The sequence below is a fragment of the Lolium rigidum genome, chromosome 3 (genome assembly GCF_022539505.1).
Source record: "Lolium rigidum isolate FL_2022 chromosome 3, APGP_CSIRO_Lrig_0.1, whole genome shotgun sequence".
Lineage (NCBI taxonomy): Eukaryota > Viridiplantae > Streptophyta > Magnoliopsida > Poales > Poaceae > Lolium > Lolium rigidum.
Genome location: NC_061510.1, coordinates 16078294 through 16099832, shown reverse-complemented (window position 1 = coordinate 16099832; position 21539 = coordinate 16078294). Strand labels below are relative to the sequence as shown.

Sequence of the window (21539 nt, the reverse complement as noted above, 5' to 3'; positions counted from 1 at the left end):
TTTAGGGCCATGACCCCATGCCTTGCTTCCACGTAACCCAGTAGGTTTGATCCGGAAACAAAAATCCCGTAGGTCTAGCATTGCTGCATGCCGTAGTGGCAAAACCACTACAGGAATGGCGCGCTACGTTAATGGCACCGAGCCCTCAGCATAGCCTTAAAAGGCCGTCGGCGTAGTCTACGCCGAGGACCACCGTCATCCTTGGGGATGGTCCGCCTCGACAGAAACACGTGTGCCCTCATCGGCGTATGGACCCTCGGCGCGGGCCACGCCGTCCTGTCCGTCAACTTCAAAAAAAATTATTTTTTCAAAAAAAAAATTTGTTTAATTTTTTTCACATCTTCTTAGTCTCTTACATTGATCATTTTAATTCTAACACTACACATAATCTTAGGTCAAGTTACCCCTCATAGTCAAGCTTCCCACCCGGGTCACCCATCCTCACACTATTCCACCCCTAGCACGCTTAACATCTTGGTTCCTTCCGGTTGAGCTTCCATCTTCACGAAACATTACTGATAATACTACCATATTAATCCTATTAACCCTTAGATCGTGATATCACAACTCTTTATTATTTTGAATTTTATATAATTACTTAAATAAATATCAATGGTTAAGTAATAATAATCTCTACCGAGGATGCAATTATTAATTTAGTTTTTTTTAAAAAAATAAAAAAATCCTGAATTTCGGTCAAAAACTAAAATCTTCCTGCTTTCATATTTTTATTTGGAATTTTGAGAATCTAAAAATTGGCTAACCGGAAAATTCCTGGTGAATTCGGATGTAACTTTCTCCCATGATCATTGTGATATATTATACAGTTTTTCCCGACTTCGTATGCAACCAGAAAAATTGTTTTACCGATACATGACGCAATTTTGCAAAAAGATTGCAATTTATTTTTGTTAAATTCTTTTGCAACTAGATGACATAACACATGGCATCCCGAAAGATTTTATTTTTTGAATTTTTTTTTATCATTTTCAGCTATTCAATTCAAAGTTAAACATAGGCCGCACGCTTGTTCTACGCCGACGGCCCGCGATGTGCCGAGGGCAGCCGTCGGCGTAGCGTATCATACACCGAGGGCATCGCTACGCCGACGGTCCTTTTTGCAGGCTGGTCTGTAGGCCCATCGGCCCATGGCCGAGGCCGTCGGCGTATGAGAAGGCCGTCGGCGTAGCGCGCCATTCATGTAGTGACCCTTGGGTTGGTCCATGGGGTAATGCTCAGCATCGTGTCTGAACCAGAAAAATACGACATGTAGGAGCAGTTTTCTTGGATAAGAATCCACCAATGCAAGATGGAGGGCGAGAGTCCCGTCCAGTTGCTCGTGTGTGTTTTTAGGAACACCAGGAGGCTCCTGAGTTCTTATTGTTTGCGTTGACTGGGTTTCGATCATGTAGGGTTTCTTCCCGGCTGTATTCAGGTTGGTACCTGGAGTAGTATAAAAGGTACCTGTGTCCCTGCATACGTGCGCAGGTGTACCGACATTACTAAATCGATCGAGGATCGTGCGATGGACATGTTCCTCGGCGGCAGGAGCGCCGATGGCCACCAGGGCTGGGCCGCCGGGATGCTGACGTCGTTAGCGAGCCTCCTCTTCTTCTGGTCGATGCTGCAGCAGTGCATCCCCAGCATGCTAAAGGAATACCTGGACACCCTCACCACCCGGATCGTCGACGCCATATCCCCCTACGACACCATCACCATCGACGAGAAAGATCCCGACTTCTTCGGCCGCAGCGAGGCCTACCTCACCACCGAGGCCTACCTGAGCGCCACCTGCGCCTCCCGCGCACGCAGCCTCCGCGCCACGCTCGACATCGACGACGATCGCATGAGCCTATCCATGGACGACTACGAGGCGGTGGTCGACGAGTTCCATGGAGCCAACATGTGCTGGAACAAGAGCAAGGTGGTGCCCCGCGCCACCACCATCATCACCGAACACCCCGGCCGCACGGACGAGCGCCGCATGTACCGCCTCACCTTCCACCACCGCCACCGGGTGCTCGTGGAGGACAGCTACCTGCCGCACGTCCTCGCCGAGGGCCGCGAAGCCATGGCCAGGAACCGCCAACGCAGCCTCTACACCAACAAGCCCAAGGACGACTGGTCAGGCGACTACGATGCATGGAGCAGCGTCAAGTTTGAGCATCCCTCCACCTTTGCCACGCTCGCCATGGACCCCGGAAGGAAGCAGCAGATCCTTGACGACCTCGAGATGTTCCATGACGGCAAGGACTTCTACGCCTCCGTCGGCAAGGCGTGGAAGCGAGGCTACCTCCTGTTTGGCCCTCCTGGCACCGGCAAGTCCACCATGATCGCCGCCATTGCCAACTTCCTCCACTACGATGTCTATGACCTCGAGCTCACCGCGGTCAAGAGCAACAGCGAGCTGCGGAGGCTTTTCATCGACACCAAAGACAAGTCCATCATCGTCATCGAGGACATCGACTGCTCCATCGATCTCACCGGCAAGCGCAAGAAGAAGGGCAAGACCAAGCAAAAGAAGAAAGATGACGACAACGAGAGCAAGGTGACCCTCTCGGGTGTGCTCAACTTCATAGATGGGCTATGGTCCGGGTGCGGCGGCGAGCGGGTCATCGTGTTCACCACCAACCACAAGGAGAACCTCGACCCAGCGCTCATCCGACGGGGCAGGATGGACATGCATATCGAGATGTCCTACTGCTGCTTCGAGTCCTTCAAGGTGCTTGCCAACAACTACCTAGGCGTCACCGACCACAGTTTGTTCACAGAAATCCAGAAGCTTTTAGGCGAGGTCAACATGTCGCCGGCCGACGTGGCCGAGAACTTGATGCCCAGGTCCAAGAAGAAGGATGCCGACGCCTACCTTGGTAGGCTGGTTACGGCGCTCAAAGAGAAAGCTGTGGCCGGGGACAAAGGGGAAGAGGAGGACGATAGCAGCGACCAAGATGAGGAGGAAGAAGGGAGCAAAAAGAACGATAACACTGACAAAGACGATGATGGCAAGTAGATAAGCTAAGGTCATTTCTTGGAGTCATGGACATTTATAATACTATAAAGTACTGTGATATAAACAGTTTTTGGGGGTTACCTACACAAAATGTTTTTTTTAATCAAATTTTACCAGAATGTATATGCTTCATCAATTTCATGTTAAGTCGAAGTATAGCTGATATTGGAATTGATATCGGCCAATGGTCGACGGATAAACATGGGGTGTATCCCATCGGCTACAGGATGGGAAGGAACCCAAGCGCCCCCTTCAACGGCTATGCGAACACCTTCCTCGGCTTTGGGCCATCATTGTGTCGTACATCCACGGCTGAGGAGGAGCTTGGAGGATTTTTGTTTGGCTCGTCTTTTAGATTGGGGTGAGCTCTTGTGTGTTTGGGGGTGAAACATCGCTTTGGCCACATTTTTGGTGCTCTTTTTTTTTATATTGTCTTCTCTCTTTAGTGCATCAACATTACATTTGTACCCGTGGGGGGCAGTTCCATTCCAGAGCCAGATGTGTCAAGAAGACGATAACATCATCTTTGTGCCCATCGACGAGACACCCCAACAATATATATTCAATAAAAAGAAAATCGTAAAAAAAATTCATAATGGTTCTAGACTTCTATTAATATTGATGTAACTTGTAGATATTATATATTTCAAACATAATTACTCAAAATTTAGTTGACTTAGATTTTCTTAAGTCTCGGTCATCCGAGAAAAGTGCACCTTTTTTGAATTGCATTTTTTGAGAGAAAAATGCAGATGTGCAACTTGCGCCCTTTTTTAGAGAAATTCTCAACCCACTCAAGATGTATAGCAAAAATATATTACTAGAAGCTAATGTACTTCCGTCAATTTATATTACTTGCCACTAAAATGAATGTACCTACAATTAAAATGTGTATAAATACATCTATATATTAGTGTGACTAGGAAGGAGTATCATTTTCATGCGAAGCTGAAGTAGTAGCAGCCTTTAACGGCAAAAAAGTTCGGCCCGTGCCGTGCAGGTCGACCGCAGTTGAAACCTTCCCGAAACTTGACCGCCACAAACATATAAAATCCCACCGGCGCGGCGGCGCCGCCCACGCGACGCCAAGGCGACCAGCCCAAGGTCCGCATCACCTCCCTCGGAGCGGACGCCACCCCAACTCCTGCACGCTACTCCCGCCGCCGCCCGCCCCGTTCAACCAAACCCCACCACACCCATGGCGGCGGCGCTGCTGACGCCGACGCAGCGGTACGCGGCGGGGGCCCTGCTCGCGCTCGCGCTCCGCCAGGCGCAGATCCACCAGTCCGTCCTCCTCGGCGCCCCTTCCTCCGCCGCCGCAGACGACGAGCGCGCCAGCAGCGCCAGCGGCGGGAGCAGCGGCAGCTCCGGAGGCAGCGGGGAGGACGCCGCCGACGACGCGGGGCTCTGGACGCACGACTCCCGCGGCCTCCTCCGCCCCGTCTTCAGGTTCGCCCCCACATTTCACTGTGAATTCTGACACGAACGCTTCAGTTTCACTTACTCGCGGTTTGGGGATCGCTTTCTGCCAGGTTCCTGGAGATCAACCCCGCGGCGTGGGCGGGGCTGGAGGAGACGGCCGCGTCGCCGGAGGCCAAGCACCACATCGGCGCGGTACGAGTCACCACCCTAGCTCCCACACGGCTTCCATCCAATCATGTGCTCGCCTCAGTTCGATTTACATTTCATCCAGTGAGATGCAGGCCGGGCTCATTTGGGGATTCCACACTGTGGGATTTGGGATTAAGCTCTGAACACATAGCTTTGTTTATCCCCAATTGTGCTTCTCAGCGTCTCATTTTTCACTTCCATTTTGTAGTTCCTAAGGATGATCTTCGAAGAAGACGGCGAGAGCTCTTCGGACAGATCCGACCAGGAGCACGCGCTGGCCAAAGGAGTCGATGTGATGGCAATGAGTTTGCGCAGTGATCATGTAGAGGATGAATCCACCAAAGAAGGTGACCAAGGTCTCTCTACTAGTTCCGGTACGGCCGAATCACCGGCGGGAGGCTCCCCCGAGGACTTGCTCGGAGTCGATAAGCTGTCCCTGGACGACGTTCCTGCCACCGATCACCGCAAGATGTCGTTGCTGTTTGCGCTTCTCTTTGCCTGCGTGGCTGATAAGCCCGTGTCGCAAGAGGAAGAGGACAGGAAGTCATCTCGCTTCAGGAAGGGCTACGACGCTCGGCATCGGGTCGCTCTTCGGTTACTGGCAACATGGCTCGATGTGAAGTGGATCAAAATGGTTTGTACAATCTGTTCTTTCACAATGCAGGCATGCAGCGGAATTATAGCTATAGATAGAGTTTCACCAAACTGCATTATTCTTAGATCATCAAACATATATAGTTTTGTGTTTTCAGGCTGCGTTACATAGTTTTGTGATCAGCCATTCTGGTATATATTGTAGGAAGCCATCGAGGTAATGGTTGCGTGCTCTGCTATGGCAGCAGCAAAAGAACAAGAACAGTCTGGAGAAAACGCATCTCCCAAAAGCAAATGGGCGAAATGGAAGCGTGGAGGAATCATTGGTGCAGCTGCGTTGACTGGGGGAGCATTACTGGCTATTACTGGGGGTAGGAAAGAATTATGTGGAAATTACTTTGGGACACTAAAAATCTTGAGTAGTTTCTGTTACACACACTACTCCAGATGGCTCATATTCTCTATTGTACATAACAGGTTTAGCTGCTCCAGCAATTGCTGCTGGATTTGGTGCTCTTGCTCCAACGCTCGGCACACTTATGCCTGTTATAGGAGCCAGTGGATTTGCTGCTATGGCTACTGCTGCAGGATCTGTTGCTGGCTCTGTGGCAGTGGCTGCATCATTTGGGGGTAGGTCTAAGGCCCTGTCCGCACCCTTGTGGTGATGTTATTTGAGCTTTTTCTTCATGCTATACTGCTATCATGCTATGCCACGTAAAGTTTCACTTCTTGTTCACAAGAGATGGAATGGATCAACAAGAATAATTGTGTGGAAATATTCTACTTTGTAAATCAGCTGCTGGAGCTGGCTTGACGGGCACCAAAATGGCCAGAAGGATTGGGAGTGTAAAAGAATTTGAGTTCAAACCGATTGGTGAGAACCATAATCAGGGTGTGAGTTCTTCATCTCTTTGTGATGTCACAGCAAATTCCATGTCACTAGAATGCCATCAATCCTTTTAGTAATCAAACTGATTTGGTCTCTGTAAATGTCATTCACCCTTTCAGCGTCTTGCGGTTGGCATCATGGTTTCTGGATTTGCTTTTGACAAGGAGGACTACGTTAGGCCTTGGGAAGGATGGAAGGATAACCTAGAAAGGTCTAAAATGTTTTTGAGTACTTTTTCAGATCATAACTGCAGTCCTCCATCCACATGCTTAAAAGCTAAATACAGTATGGACTAACGAATGGCAGGTATATTCTTCAATGGGAGTCTAAGCATATAATTGCAGTGAGTACAGCAATACAAGATTGGTTAACATCAAGTAATATTTGCAGATTCGTACATCTAGTTTGCACTGTTGCAATTTACTTTAGTTAACATGTATATTTGTTGATGCAGGACTTGCTCTGGAATTAATGAAGCAAGGAGCGATGAGAACAGTTTTAAGTGGCTTTCTTGCAGCATTTGCATGGCCCGCTACTCTGCTTGCAGCTACGGATTTTATTGATAGCAAATGGTCCGTTGCTATAGACAGGTACCTGCAAACTCCAGTAGTATTCATTGCGTGCAATGCCCACTGATTTAGCAGTAGTACTGCTTATTTTCTCTTGATTTGTAGAGAATGTGTATTTAAATCCAGGAAGATTGTGATGTTATAACACATTATAATGCATACGCACTCAACATAGGTTGCAGTGCCTTTTGTTCACCAAAGCAATTTGTTTACTGAAATAATCTATTGTGGTCTTTCAGATCAGACAAGGCAGGAAAAATGCTTGCTGAAGTACTTATGAAGGGATTGCAAGGGAACAGGTAATTCCACATGTAACTCATTTTATTTGGTGCACTTAGTTTCTCGGATTATGTTTCCCGCTGATACTAATAACCTCCCAGGCCTGTTACCCTTGTTGGGTTTTCACTAGGGGCGCGTGTCATATTCAAATGTTTACAGGAGCTTGCTTTATCAAGTGGCAATGGTATGTTTTGTGTGACTACCTCCTTTATCTTTATAGTTCGTTGCAGATTTACTCACTCGTTTCTGGAAACAGAAGGACTTGTTGAGAGGGTTGTACTCCTAGGTGCACCAGTTTCAGTGAAAGGCGAGCAGTGGGAGCCTGCTAGGAAGGTACCATCCTGCAAGCAGAAACATCATGACATGAAGCTGCATGTGTGCCACATTCAAGCATCTTAAACTTGCCACGCTGTTTGCATGACATTCATGTGCCCCTTCTTCACTGCAGATGGTTGCTGGAAGATTTGTGAACGTGTACTCCAAAGATGACTGGATTCTTGGTGTCACTTTTCGCGCAAGGTATAAAACAGTGTTGTTTTTCTTATAATTCATACTCCCTAGCTGAGGGTTTAGACTCGATGATCATCGCTGGAACATTTAGGGTTGCCATCTTTTCTATGACTTACTAATTCACCCATGCAGTCTACTCACCCAAGGATTGGCTGGAATACAGGCGGTTGATGTTCCTGGTGTCGAAAATGTAAGCTTCTTGATCACTGACTCTCTAGGTTCAGCAGTCTCGTACATAACTTTCTGTACAATTTGTGCAGGTTGATGTTACTGAGCTTGTTGATGGCCATTCCTCCTACCTGTTGGCCGCGCAACGGATCCTGGAGCATCTTGAACTAAACACCTACTATCCTGTTTTTATCCCTCTACCACCGGCGGTTAGCAAGGAACAGATGTAAAGTTGCCTAGAAAAAGATGTCAGTTATACTTGGAGGATCGAGAAAAAAGAACTGTGTATATTCTGTATATAGAAGACCTTACGAGCCTTTGACCTTTATTGCATGCAAGTGCTTAGGCGACGAACTTATCAGTCTGGTGCTATTGTGTGCACTTATGTTCAGTTGCTCCGTGATTATGTCTCTTGCATCCTGCATCAGCTTTTTACCCGTTACAGTTGAGCATTAGATAAATTGCTCCCAAGTCCCAAACCAAATCTAAGAGGATAACAGTTAGGAATACATCTAGGAGTGTAATATTGACATCTTCCCTGTATCAACCAAAACTATTTGAATAGAATTTTCATCATAATCACCTGCCTAATTTCGCCCATCTTTCACGACGTTTTCTTGCGCGCAGCACATTAGGTATCTAACTGGTTATCACGCTTAATAAGAAATACGTTTGGCAGCTAGGGACATACTGCGGCCCGTCCTGCTCGAGGCTATGGGTTCAAGAGCCTGGGCGCCAAACATAGTAGCAGACCTATCCCGACTCTGTGAAGGTTGTCTAGAGCATCTCTTGCCCCCATCTGCCCGAAACTCGGAAAATAACCGTCAATACAGTATCGGGCCGAAAAAATGTCCCAAGCATATACAAGAAAACACGTGGGATCCAAAAAAAATGAAGCAAACTCCCACCACCTCGTGAAAAGCTGCATATACGCAAATTTCGGGTAGAGCGATTCACTTCGCTGCATACTTCCTCCTCTTTGCCACCCACGATGCTGCACCGGAGCGAAGAGACAGTGCCTGCTGGTGATTCCTCCACTCCTCTACCTCCCCGACAACGATGGTTCCCTCCTTGACGGTGACGCCCGCTACATCTAGTTAACCAATTTCTGCTTTCTCGGATCTGCGTTGCCCAAAACATTCATTAAACCACCCGAGTTTCATTTGTGCAGTTCGCGCGGTGGGTCAGCATCGTTGGTTAACATGCTAGAGTCGAGCGTTGTAGATATCGAAAGTTCCCCTCTACCCATCTTTGACTAAGTGTACGAAGCCGAGGAGGGAGAGGAGATAGAAGAGGTGGAGGAGGAGGCGTTCGACGAGGTCGTTGCCACTGGCATTAAAGCCGGAGCATCAAAACCCTGTGCAAATTACAGAGGACATTGCTCTTCTCAATAGATCATTAAGTTTACGCTACCAGTAACTTTCAACATTAACATTTCCGTCGTATCTGCTGCTACCTTCATTCTAAAATAAGTGTCGTAAATTTACCTAGATATAGATGTATCTAGATGCATTTTATTTATAGATACATCCATATCTAATTAAAGTTGAGACACTTTATTCTAGAACGAAGTCACAAATTTGTCTACATACAATTGTAAATAGATGCATTTTAGTTGTAGTACATCCATAGAGTTGTGACACTTATTTTAGAAGTGAGGAAGCAACTTTTTGAATAGAATTTTCATCATAATGACCTGCCTAACTTTGCCAAGTTTTCTTGCACGCAGCACATCAGGTATCACCTTTTACCAGGCACTCAGTGTACCAGGAAGCTATCCTAAAGGGTACCATTCTTTTTTTTTTTTTTTTTTGAAACGGAGGCAAAAGCTTTGCCCCATCCATTAATTAAGCAGAAAGTGCATAGTTTTTAGGAGAAAACCATGCGAAAACCATACAAAGACACCACGGGGCCAAGCCCACACTCGCCACGCCACAAGGACAAACCCACTCAAACCCACTACTGATACAAGCGGACGATGACACACTCGCCAAGACTAGCTTGCCATCCAACCAAACCGGAGAGAAGACGCCGTACCTACTATGGGAGGAGCAGACACGGGACACTCCAACATAGCTGAAGACGAACCTCTCACAGAACTGCGCCAAAACGACCTTGTCGCCCTCGCGACACAAAGTCGATGTCCTCAACACTGCCAAGACGACGAACATTCGGAGCCGCCGCTCCGACATACCGCTGCTCCGTCGTGCCCTGCACGTCCACCAAGACCACCACCACCTTCCGGGGCCGCCGCCCCGACGTACCACCGCTCGCTCTCGAGCTGCAACGCCGCACGAATCGTCCACCCGCAACCCAAGTTGCACAGGGCAAACGGCCGCAGACCACGGGCATCACACCAACTCATCCGGGGCCGCCGCCCCGACATAACGTCCGACCGTCCCCACCAGGACGCATCAGACCGAGCCGACTGCCCCGCCGCCCACACGGCCGGGGTCGCCACCCAAGCCGTGGCAAGCCACATCCCCGCACCATAGAGATGTTGCCGCACCGCCTTCCGGGGCCGCCGCCCCGCGCTCACGACCACCTACCCGAGGCCGCCGCCTGCGCATCCTCCAACGCAGACGGCAATGCAACGCAGCCCGGCAAACAAGCCACCCTCGCCGAGTGAAGGTCATGCGCTCCAAAGACGACGCCTCCAAGAAGGGAAGCGACGAGATCGCCGCCGTCGCCCGCTCCGGCCGAGGCAAGAGCTTGGGTTTTCACCCGGAGAGCACGAAACCTTGAAGCTAGGAGAGGTAAGAGCTCCACAACGATGCCTTCAAGAAGGGGAACGGCGCCTCGGGGCGTCGCCATCGCCGGCACCGACCTAGTCGGGCTGAGCTTTCACCCGGAGCAAGCCCCCTCCCGTTGAGGCCTCCTACACCGGCAGGACAGCCATGGCCAGCCCGCATACCAATGCCGTCGACCACCTCGCCCACCAACACACCTCCGCTGCCCGGGGCAGCCGCCCCGGCACCCCGCCGGAACCCTTCCGCAGCGAGCCAGCGGCACCTCGCCCGCGACGAGCCGCCGCAGCAGCGGCACGACGCCCGAGCCGCGCCCTCCGCAGACACCACCGCGCTACACGGGGCCGCACGGCGCCCGCCCTCACCACCGAAGCGAGCCGCGCCACCGGGCCGCGCCCCGCCGCGAACGAGAACCGCAACCGCGCCCACCCTCCGTCGCGCCACCTCCTAGCTCGCCGCCCGCCGGACAAACCCACCACGGCCCGGATCGAGCCCGGGTCGGCCCGCCCGCCGCCACTCGCTGCCGCGCCCCGGCCACGCCGTCGCGGCCCGCAGCGCCCGCCCGCACCACCCGTCGCCGCAGCGGACGGGGCCCCGAGGCCGCCGCCCGGCTTCCTTCCTCCCGGCCGGCGACGCCCCACACGGGCCGGCCACCCCGACGGAGAAGAACTCGGACCCACCTCACCCCCTTTGAAGATGAGGCCCGCCGCCACCGCGGCAAGGGCCGGCGGCAGCGGCGGCAGGGGGCGGCGTAGGCCGGCTGCTGGCGGCGCGGTGAGGGTGGGCTCCTGGCGTCGCGTGGGGTGCGACGCAAGGAGCAGTTCTATCCTCGAAGCACGATCTTCTCGCCATTCTGCCAGCACCAGAAAAGAAAGCTAGGGCAGCCAGTTAGATATCACAGTTCACAATACATCAGGCAAATCGAGGCCACGATGAAATAGTTTTTGGTACAAATGCAGTTCCATTCGATTATGCCATGACCCAGCAGAGAAATCTACCTGGGGACAGACAGACACTCAGAAATGCTCCTACGCTACACATATATTACTCGGTACTCCTTACTACTACAATTGAATGGAGCCAAGAAGATCGTGTGCGCCCTAAGTTGACTACCACCGTGATTAGACTATACAAAAGTGGAGCAAAGAACCTCAAAATCATCTTCTCCTCTACCGTAGACACAAATTATTAACGGTGCAGGTAGTTACAGGAGGAACCCTTCCTGCAGTACCCGTTCTCGTGGAATTTACATGCCCCCCTCGGGGCTGTTCGTGATGTCCCACCGCCGCCAAGTGCATCTGACCTACTCCTAGAGTTGTTTGAGCTGAGAAGCCAGGACTCGCTGATCTGAGAGTACCTGTCACGGCGCTGGCTGCCTCGGTTGGCATTACCAGTGGACGCGTTCCAGCTCTTCGTGTTGTTCCCTAGTGCTCCTCCCGAATTAGCGGCATCATATTCAGTGAATACTTCCCGCTTCACTGATGCTTCCTGAGAGGTTCTAACTGATGCTGCTGTTTGGTAATTGTAGTACAAGTTTGGATTCTGGCTAGTGCTCCATGCGGCTTCCATGATTGGCCTCTCACTGGCTGATGGTTGCCAACCAAATAATCCTGTGTTCAAATCTACTGATGATGATACTGGCGCAGCAGTTGCTTTCGGTTTCTCCTACATAAGCACAGAAAACTCAATTCATATGGAATGTAATGTACTCCCTCCGTTCCAAATTAGTTGACACAGCCAAAATGAGTGAACCTACACACTGAAACGTGTCTAGATACTAGACCAAATCTGACTAAAGCTGTGTCAACTAATTTGGAATGGAGGGAATAGGAAGGCAAATGTTGGCCAGATGTCAGGATAATATATTACTACCTGCTCAGTCAATCCCCAATACTCCCCTGGTGTTGGACCTCTTTGGAAAAAATCAATCTCTCCTTGGGTAGCAGCTACCGCATTGATACCGTGAATGCCGCTCCCATCGGATTTAGCCCCTGGAGGAGAGGAATGGATGATTAAACAATACAGAAACAATGAAGGCATGCTAAACATTGACGTACTGACTAACTAACCAGATAAATGTTGGGGAGCAGGCGTCGGTGACAGCAATGACCACATATCATTGATTGAGTCATCTTGGACACCCCATAGCCCAGAATCAACAGCATCACCTTGATAGTAACCAGATTCACCCCAGGGAGATAATGCGATGGGGCTAGAGCATTGTGGTTCTTCCCCAGGTGAAGTGGTCATGAATTCTTCTATTGCTGCTATTGCATCCATGCACAAAGTCCCACGATTCCGTTCTATTAAAGACTCCAAGGCATCAGGCACCACGTTCTCTCTTGTGACAAGAGTAGACCCTTCATGCAATTCTTTTTGAATATCTGAGCCTTCACCTTCTAAATATGTCTTATTCAAGTTAAATACTGATCCCACAACACCAGACACATGTACTGACTCACAAGAGGGAGGCTCAATTACTATGTTCTCCCTTGTGACAGTAGTAGACTCCTCCCGCAATTCCTTCTGAATATTCGAGTGTTCAGCTTTCAAACCTGCTCTCTCTAGGTTAAATACTGAGTCCAAGACATCGGAGACATCAATCGACTCAGCACAAGGAGCGGGATCAACCACCAATTTCTCACTTGTGACAAGAGTAGACTCACTGAACAGTTCCTTTTGAATAATTGAATCTTTATCTTTTAGATTTCTTCTTTCCAGATTAGATACTGATTGCAAAACATCAGACACATCTATTGACTCAGACCAAGAGACAGGTTCAACCACCATTTTCTCACTTGTGACAGGAGTGGACTCACTAAACAATTCCTTTTGAATAACTGAATCTTCATCTTTCAAATCTCTTCGCTCCAGGTTAGATACTGATTGCAAAACATTGGACACATCTATTGACTTGGAACAAGAGGAGGGTTCAGCCACCATTTTCTCAGTTGTGACAAGAGCAGCTTTGCTATACAGTTCTTCTTGGATATTTGAATCTTCACCCTTGAAATCTCTTCCCGGAACATGAGACAAATCTGACTTGGCACAAGAAGCATCAGCTACCGTTTTCTCACTCGCGACAAGACCAGACTCCTTGTACAATTCTTTTTGAATACTTGAATCTTGACCCTTAGAATCTCTTTTCTCTAGATTAGATACTGATTCCGGAACATCAGACACGTTAATCGTCTCAGCACAAGAAACGGGATCAGCTATCAATTTCTCCCTTGTGAGAAGAGTAGCCTCAGTGTAACGCTCTTTTTGAGTATTTGAATCTTCACCACTCAAATCTGCTTTCTCAATGTTAGGTACTGAATCCGTGACCCCCATTTCCTCAGTTGGAGGACCAGATACTAATTCCGGAACATCAGGAGCATCTATCGTCTCTGCACAAGAAGCAGGATCAGCTACTGATTTCTCCATTGGGGCAAGAATAGGCTCGCTGTAGCATTCTTTTTGAGTATGCGAGTCTTCTCCACTTAAATCTGCCTTTTGCGGGTTAGATACTGAATCCGTGGCACGTTTTTCATCAGTTGGAAGATCAGATTTTTGCGAAACAATATCAACTGGCAATTGGTCAGGTATCTTGGCATCTATAATTTCAAGTGGTAATGATGTTGACCCTAACTGGTCCATAGATTTCTTACTCTCAGACTTCTGAGTTGCACTAGGGTATTCGCGTTCAATGTCTTGGTTATCAGGAGAAGAATCAGGGAACATCTTGGACTGAGGAGACTGGTTAACTGAAGCATTTGATGCATCAGCTTCACATATTTTTTGCTCGTTCTTTATCTCCCCCACCTTGCATGTTTCAGAAATGGATGGAACTCTTTCAGAGTGGGTCAGCATGCCAGATGGCGAACTAGATCCTCTGTCTTCAACAGAAGTTGCAGGAGCACAACTCTTAGCCTTTTCGGAAGTAATAGAAGAATGAAGTTCATCATGAAGGCTCGGATTGGTTGAACTCAAACAAGAGCTTTCATATTGACTTGAAGCAGTTCTGGACTCAGATGGGCTCAAAGCAAGTACAGGGCTGGGGACATCTCTCCTGGCTAGTTGAGTAGGTATAGTCCGTGAATGTTCCTGCCTCAAATCTAAATCCTTTAGAGAACCTTCTTGTAAACTACTTTTAGAATCATGCTGAACCAGTGACCGTGAGGCATGATGATTATTATGAGATTCTACACTATTCTGCCCGCTGCAACTTGCCTGTGTCGTGCTTGGACTCCACAGATCGCCCCGGCTGTGGCCATTATTCCATTCAGCAGAGCATCTTCCCTGTACTGCATCATGTTTCAAGTCTGGCTGTGCATGTAGACTCCCAGAAGATGAAACAAAACCTGAATACTTGGCATGCTGCTGAATTCGACAATTATCATTGTCAGCAACCTTTGGTGGAACCGAGCTTGTTTTTAGAGAAAACCTGCCATCTGAAGCGTGCGCACTTCCCCTTTCTGGAATAGAAGACATATTATAACCAACTGGGGATAGAGTGCTATTCATATCCACGTTTGAGCTGTTTCTGTGCTGTGCAGAGCCTGCCAATGTTGTTTTACTACTTCTAACTGACGCAGCCTGACCAAAATCTTTTGGTTGTTTTGAAAGCACTTCTGTCAAGAGCAATGATCTTTCTTCACTCTCAAAAATCAGCCATACTCTCAGGTCACGTGGGAAGTAAGCTGTCCATTTAGATAGCTGCAAAAGAGTAAATGGACCCTGGACATTTCCAGAAGGATCCTTGTAATGCCATACTTTCTCTGGCTCTATGTCAGTTGATAGTTTTACTGGGGAAGATGAAAGGGGTGCAGCTTCTGAGATCCTGCTGCTTATATTCATGCCAGATTTTGGAATATCCATACCATTTGTTGAATGGAAATTCTTGGAGTTTCTTACTGCTCCCAATTTCTGTGATGTACTCTGTTTAGATAGGTTTTTGGGATGGCGGATAGCATCAGCCATTTTCTTTGCAAAATTTTGCACTTTAATTGGTGAGAACCCCTTTGATCTTTTGCCATTTTCATTCTGTTCAACTGCACATAACCAAGAGAGATGATATCAAATATTAAATTTGGTTAATGCAAAAAACCAGATTGCATTGGCCAGTTGTTGCGTTAGCTGAATTTAACTTTGCATTAAATAAACTGAGGAGAGATGTTCCAGTTAATTGACAATATTCAAGTGAAAAAAATTGAACGGATCAGAATAAACTATTGCAACATCTATAGATAGCTACTTCAGCACACCTAATGAATTTAAGCAGCTAATCCCTATCCATTGAATGACAGATCACTAGTTACATTTTAATACTTTATTAATTATAAGTAAATACAGAATTAATATTATAAGTAGATAAATACCAGCCGGTTTATCCTCCATTTCTTCAGCAGAATCATACTCTGGATCCATATGAGAATCAACATGTACTTCTAGAAGTTCATTCATTATGCGCGTTCTTTCCTCGGAAGTGTTCAGGAGCTCCAGCTTTTCCACATACTCTCGAAGTGTATGATACAGTTAAGGTTCACCAGATAGACAAATAGAGTTGCTTTAGGTTATCATGGTGTTGAATAAGAGCTGGGTGAACGAACATAACTTATGTGCACCTACAAGAAGATAACTAAAACAAAGCAATGAAACAAAAGGAGGGGCGCCCTAAGATTTCACAGCAATTCTAACTCGTTAAATAAATGATTATCCATGTGAGTTCAGATCAGCAATTCACACCTAAACGTATTCAACATATTTGTACACTGCGATCTTTTTACGGCATATTTGTAAATCTATGGTCTGAGATTAAAAGATTAACACTCAAGTCTAAAGACATTCCAGATCACCTAGAGCCAACAAAGAACATGAGCACCAGATTAAGTAAGAATGCAAAACTAGCAACTTGTAGGCAGCTCGAGGCTCATTAGGATATTCCTTTTTGCGTCCTGTTTCACTTGCACGGTCTCGAAGATAGCCCAGCCTCTGCTTCTCATTTTCCAACCGCTGTTGAAATTTCAGGCAGTAGTATAAATCAGAAATTTTGGAAGAAAACAAATATTAATCAAGACTTGTACATGTAATTTTATTGCAGTAAGATTGTCCTTACATCATTAAATCTTACAGACTGGAAGATCGTGGCTTTCTCTTGAATATCACCCTGAATAGATAAAACAAAACAAACAGCAGATTAGACCTGCACTTGACAAACCAGGAAATCAGTTGCTCATCAGGTGTTTAATCTAATAAAGCTGTACCACTTTTAGTCGGCTGATTAGATTATACTTCATGCTCTGCCTCAAGCGTCTGCACTCCTCCTACACATATAAATACAGATAATTCACTGAGACAGCAAAAGAAGGTGGCAAGGGAAGTATTGACGTTTCGATCAGCAGCACAATGGTAATCAGAACCAGAATATTGAATTAGTCAGAGTGAATTTTTACATATCTAAAAAAGAACACATGCACATAACCAAAATCCTTACGCCAAATGCCAAGAGCAGGAAAATCCCCTCATGTTTATAGATCTTGCATGTGCAACACTTACAAGTAAGCCCATTCTATACCTAGCTATTAATAGTAAGCAAACCTGTGTCACCATCACGTATACAATGATGCAGACTAGGAGTAGAGTAACTATATGGACAGAAGACTTTGTGAACTCATAAAGTATGTAATGGTATTGCATATCCATTCATCTTTAAAGATAGACTCTAAAAAACTATCACGAGAGAGAGAGAGAGAGAGAGAGAGAGAGAGAGAGAGAGAGAGAGAGAGAGAGATGTATATCTGACCTCTGTAAAGTCCTGATTTGATATTGTATCCATCGTGATAATCTCCTTTTTGCTTAGATTTAATATCTCGAGTGCAAAATTTGTTGTTTTCTTCCCCGTGCTGTATTTTTCTGAAACCTTATGCGTCCCTGAACAATAACAAAATCTGATTCAATTAAATCTGTATAGATACTTCTACCTTTCGTAAGTAGATGACATTTGGATATCAGCAGTCTTCAGTATTACAATATTATCAAAATGTCTTATATGAATAAATCTAAGAATACTATTTTCCTCTTACAGATCTACAGTTTGTTTATATAGTACTAGTTTAAAACATCGTTCATTTCCAGACAGAGGTAGTAGAAGTTACAGAGTTAAAAATCTTACCAACTACTTTTACAAGACGATACATATGTTGCTTCTGTCCAACATCGGTAATTTTTATCCTCACAAAACCCCCAGAAATTTTGTCTGAGAATGTGGGATCATCAAGAAGATCTTCCATCAAGCTGCGACGCATGTAAATCAAATTTATATTGTGCATATCAATTGCTGCGTAATCCTTGAGATTTGCCAGTGGTTCTCTTTCTATCTTTCTATGCATCCTCTTCTTCCTACCAGGACACGGTTTGTCTGTTATCTCACCATATCCACTGTCATCTATCTGAGCTGAATTAACATTGATGGTATCATGGTTGCCATTATTTACTGTTGAAGCATCAGTTGCAATAAAGTGCATCTCCAGAAGCCTCAACATCTCAAAATGAGCAACATGCGTTTTTCTGAACAAGCGGTGAAGTCTTGAATCACAGATAATTTGACTTTTCCTTCGAGGATTGCGGAGGTCATTCTTTTTTATGTATTCAAGCAAAATAGCCTGTACGTCAAACTGGGAAATAAAAGATTGGTCACCGTCTCTCATGTGGCCCACAAACTCGAGTAACTCTGGTGAAGCCCATTTGGAATCCAGTGGCACCCCTTCACTTGGTTCTTTCTTGGGCAGACTTTCTGCATTTCCAGTTGCGATCTCTGCATTTTCAACTTTTACATTACAAACAGAATGTGCTTTTCGTCGTCTTTGACCCTTTTTCCTTGAAGCATTAGCACGCTTTCGTTTTCCTGGGGAGCAGTCAGAACCAGCACCCTCGTCATAATTAGCATCATATAGATCATCAGATGATTCATCCTTTTCTTTCCTAGCGTACGTGATAGGAGCATTCCATCGACTCTTGGCATCAGTCAGTTCTTCCATTGTTAATGAAAGCTTCCCTTTCAGATCCAACCAATATAGCTTGAACAGGTATTCCCAGCTCAATCGATCATCAAAATCAACCTTAACCTGCAATAAACAGAAACATACATGAAAAAGGAAGAGAGCCAATTGGAGAATGTAAGCAGCCAACGAAGCCCAAGAGCGAAGGGCGCCAACTAGCAGTTTGGTCATGGTCGCTATATTTCACTAAGGAGCATAATGCTAGCTGCACATGAGATCGTTGACCAGTAACACTACACTCTTTGCTTGATATTGCTAATTTCTGCTGAGTAAGATATTTCGGAAGTGTAGAAAGATAACTTGGGATAGTTACATTATATTTTGGCCAATTTAAAAAAAGGGGTACACACTGGTAATCACATCGCAATTATGCAGTGATAGTGCTTCCGTACAGCTACTTGGAGCGTCATGATCACTAAAGCCACTTGGGGTGCAGAGTTACAATTTTTTGGAATGCTGTGATGCAAGAAGATGAAATGGAAAGAACGAAGATAACAAAACTACTGTGCGGACGCGAATCAATTAGCCTCTACAAAAACATGCCATACAAGTAAGAAGATGATAGAATAAATTTCGCAAACTCTCTCTACCAGGAGGAGAAACTACTCCTTTGAAGCTGGCATAAAATGCCCGAGCCCCGAAATCGAGGTGAACCCAATGTTTTTTTAGATACTAGCATGAAATGAAGGGCGATTTTATGGATTTGTGTGCATACCTTAGTCGTATCACCGCCTTCGTCTTTTGCCTCTACCAACACTATGGTCCCGTAGCAGGTGTCGCAGAAGCCCTTGTTCCCCCTGACGCTGAAGAACTTGCCGTGCTTGATGCAGACTTTGCAGACGGAGAAGGTGCAGGTGTAGCACATGTAGTGCACTGCCGCCTTCTCGCAGCTGCTGCATATGTGCCAGCCTGAAACGCAGAATGCGGACAAACAGCATCGGTTAGTAGGTATAGCTGGATTGCCGGGCTTGACTAATAAGAGTTTTTAAAAAGGCGTGGGCATTGCTTAATCTCTACCGCGAAATCGCTACGATGTCTGAACATTTAGTAAGAATGTATTAGTCAATTGTGAGTATGATGGTTTTTCATTAATAAACCCCGTTGCTCTAAAGTGGCCACTTTGCTCGGATGAGACAAGGGCACATCATCATCATCATCAAGTAGCTCAGCACGCAGAATGCACATCATCGCAAGTATTTAGTGAATGTTCAACTTGCTTGGCAGTTAGCGCGGGAGAAGCAACGGCATCCAATTGCATAATTTTTTTTTGAGAAACACAGTACAAACGCAGACGCTCACATACACGCGCATACAATCACCCCTATGAACGCACACACGCACACCCTACCCCTATTAAGCTGGATAACTAGGTTTTTTTCGATAAAGAGCTGGCTAACTAGCTAGCTAGCATGGAGAAGCAGCAAGCATTAGTGGCAGCTAGCAAATCAGTAACCATGTCGCTCTAAAGAATGGCAGTCATGGATGATAATCGATGAATAAAGTGGTCTCTTCACTTGGACCAGACAAGAGCAGAGCATGGCGAATTAGCTCAGCATTCCGAGCTATTCCCGTTGCAAAACTTGCTTGGCAGTTAGCATGAGAGAAGCAAAGCCATCTGGCGGCATCTAATTGCATGATTATGGTAGCTAGCATGTAGAAGAAGCTGAGCAGTGCGCGCGGGCGATGCGAGGTTTGGGGGAGAGCTGACTGCAGTTCCACTTGCTGCGCGCATTGCTTAATCTCTATCGTGAAATGGGTATGCTGACTGAACATTGAGTAAGAATCTATTAATCGGTTGTGAGTATGACGGTTTTTCATCGATAAACCCTTGTTGCTGTAAAGATGGCACTCGTTGATAAAGTGGTGTGTCTTCACTCGGATGAGACAAGGCCACATCCTCATCATCAAGTAGCTCAGCACGCTGGCTGAATGTCCCTCCCTCGCAAGTATTTAGTGAATGCTCAATTTGCTTGGCAGTTAGCGTGCGAGAAGCGAAGCCATGTGGCGGCATCTAATTGCATGATTAAGCTAGCAAGCATGGAGAAGAATCTTAGCAGTAGCGCGCGGGCGAGGCGAGGCTAGGTTTGGGGGAGCTGACCGCAGTTCCACTTGCTGCGCCCCTGGAAGAAGGCCTCGTCCCGCTTGACGCAGGCGGGATGGTACACCTTGGGGCAGCCCCTGCACGCAGAAGAGAGAGCAAACGCAAACCGAAATCAGGCTTGTGAGCTAGGGAGTTGTTTCATTCCCCTACGCAAGCAGCAACTACCGACCCACCCACCTCCGATCGCATACGACGAGGTCTCCCCCGTCGAAGCAGATGAAGCAGACGACCTCCTCGTCGTCCTCCTCCTTCTTCCGCGCCGCCGCCTGCTTCGCGGCCGCGGTGGGGGCGGGGGCGGCGGGCCCGAGCTGGTTCCTCGGCGGCCTCCCCCTCCTCTTCTTCGGCGGCGGCGCTATTTGCTGCTGCTGCTGGTACGGAGGTGGAGCTGGTACCGCGGGGGCGGTTGCCGGGGCTGCGGCGGGCTGGGCTAGGACGGTGTCCCCCATCATCGATCCGAGGAAGTGCGAGTCGTCGTCCATCCCCGACGGCCCGCCGTCCATGGATCGGCGGCGGGCGGGCGCGCGCGGGGTCTAGGCTCCTCCGGCCGTCGCGCGCGGTCGCCGTCTTGGGGCTCGGCCGAATCCGGAGGCGGAAGGTCCACCCACCGCCCGCCCCTATTGCTACAGAGGAGTTGAGGCGCGTCGCGTGCTGGGATGGAGGAGAGAGAGGGAGGAGGAAGACTAGGCTAGACTAGGAGGTGTGTGAAATGGGAATAATAATTTCCGGCTTTGGCCAGGGCTTTCGGCTTGCTCTGGTCTGGGTGCTGGTGGGGCCCAAACGACGGTGGGCGCGGCAGAGGGACGAGAAGACGGAGGTGACGCGTCAGGCCAAGTGACGATATGGCCCTCGGGCTTGTCCGGTTTTGCGCGCGTATCCACGGCCGGGGACCGGGCCGTTGCCGGTCTGTGCTGGGTAGGTGAGGCGAGGTTAATGAAAGCGGGGGCGAGGTGCACGCGGGTGCGTGAATCGCGTGCCGCTGGCGGCATTTCCTTGGACGGCTCCCGTCCCACGCCACACCGCGG

General features: G+C 47.8%; 3 protein-coding genes across 3 annotated transcripts; 2 read left to right on the top strand and 1 right to left on the bottom strand.

Moving 5' to 3' along the window:
- Nucleotides 1–1525: 1525 nt before the first annotated feature.
- LOC124694398 (AAA-ATPase ASD, mitochondrial-like) lies at nucleotides 1526–3010 on the top strand. Its single transcript, XM_047227387.1, has one exon. The coding sequence runs from the start codon at nucleotides 1526–1528 to the stop codon at nucleotides 3008–3010; it is 1485 nt and encodes a 494-aa protein (XP_047083343.1).
- Nucleotides 3011–4208: 1198 nt separating this feature from the next.
- On the top strand, nucleotides 4209–7980 carry LOC124701215 (transmembrane and coiled-coil domain-containing protein 4-like). The gene is made up of 15 exons (XM_047233265.1): nucleotides 4209–4459; nucleotides 4543–4624; nucleotides 4830–5255; nucleotides 5421–5586; nucleotides 5693–5845; nucleotides 6012–6109; nucleotides 6224–6315; nucleotides 6411–6481; nucleotides 6559–6694; nucleotides 6913–6972; nucleotides 7054–7136; nucleotides 7209–7285; nucleotides 7401–7471; nucleotides 7595–7652; nucleotides 7723–7980. Exons 1-15 carry the CDS (start codon nucleotides 4209–4211, stop codon nucleotides 7858–7860), a joined length of 1962 nt encoding a protein of 653 aa, XP_047089221.1. The 3' UTR covers nucleotides 7861–7980.
- A 3285-nt stretch (nucleotides 7981–11265) lies between these two features.
- LOC124694397 (zinc finger CCCH domain-containing protein 44-like) lies at nucleotides 11266–21017 on the bottom strand. The gene is made up of 12 exons (XM_047227386.1): nucleotides 20695–21017; nucleotides 20515–20594; nucleotides 19132–19325; nucleotides 17531–18482; nucleotides 17162–17289; nucleotides 16623–16682; nucleotides 16475–16525; nucleotides 16301–16371; nucleotides 15738–15883; nucleotides 12447–15410; nucleotides 12250–12368; nucleotides 11266–12042 (listed from the first exon to the last, which is right to left on the bottom strand). The coding sequence occupies exons 1-12, from the start codon at nucleotides 21015–21017 to the stop codon at nucleotides 11566–11568; spliced, it is 5565 nt and encodes a 1854-aa protein (XP_047083342.1). The 3' UTR covers nucleotides 11266–11565.
- Nucleotides 21018–21539: the final 522 nt, after the last annotated feature.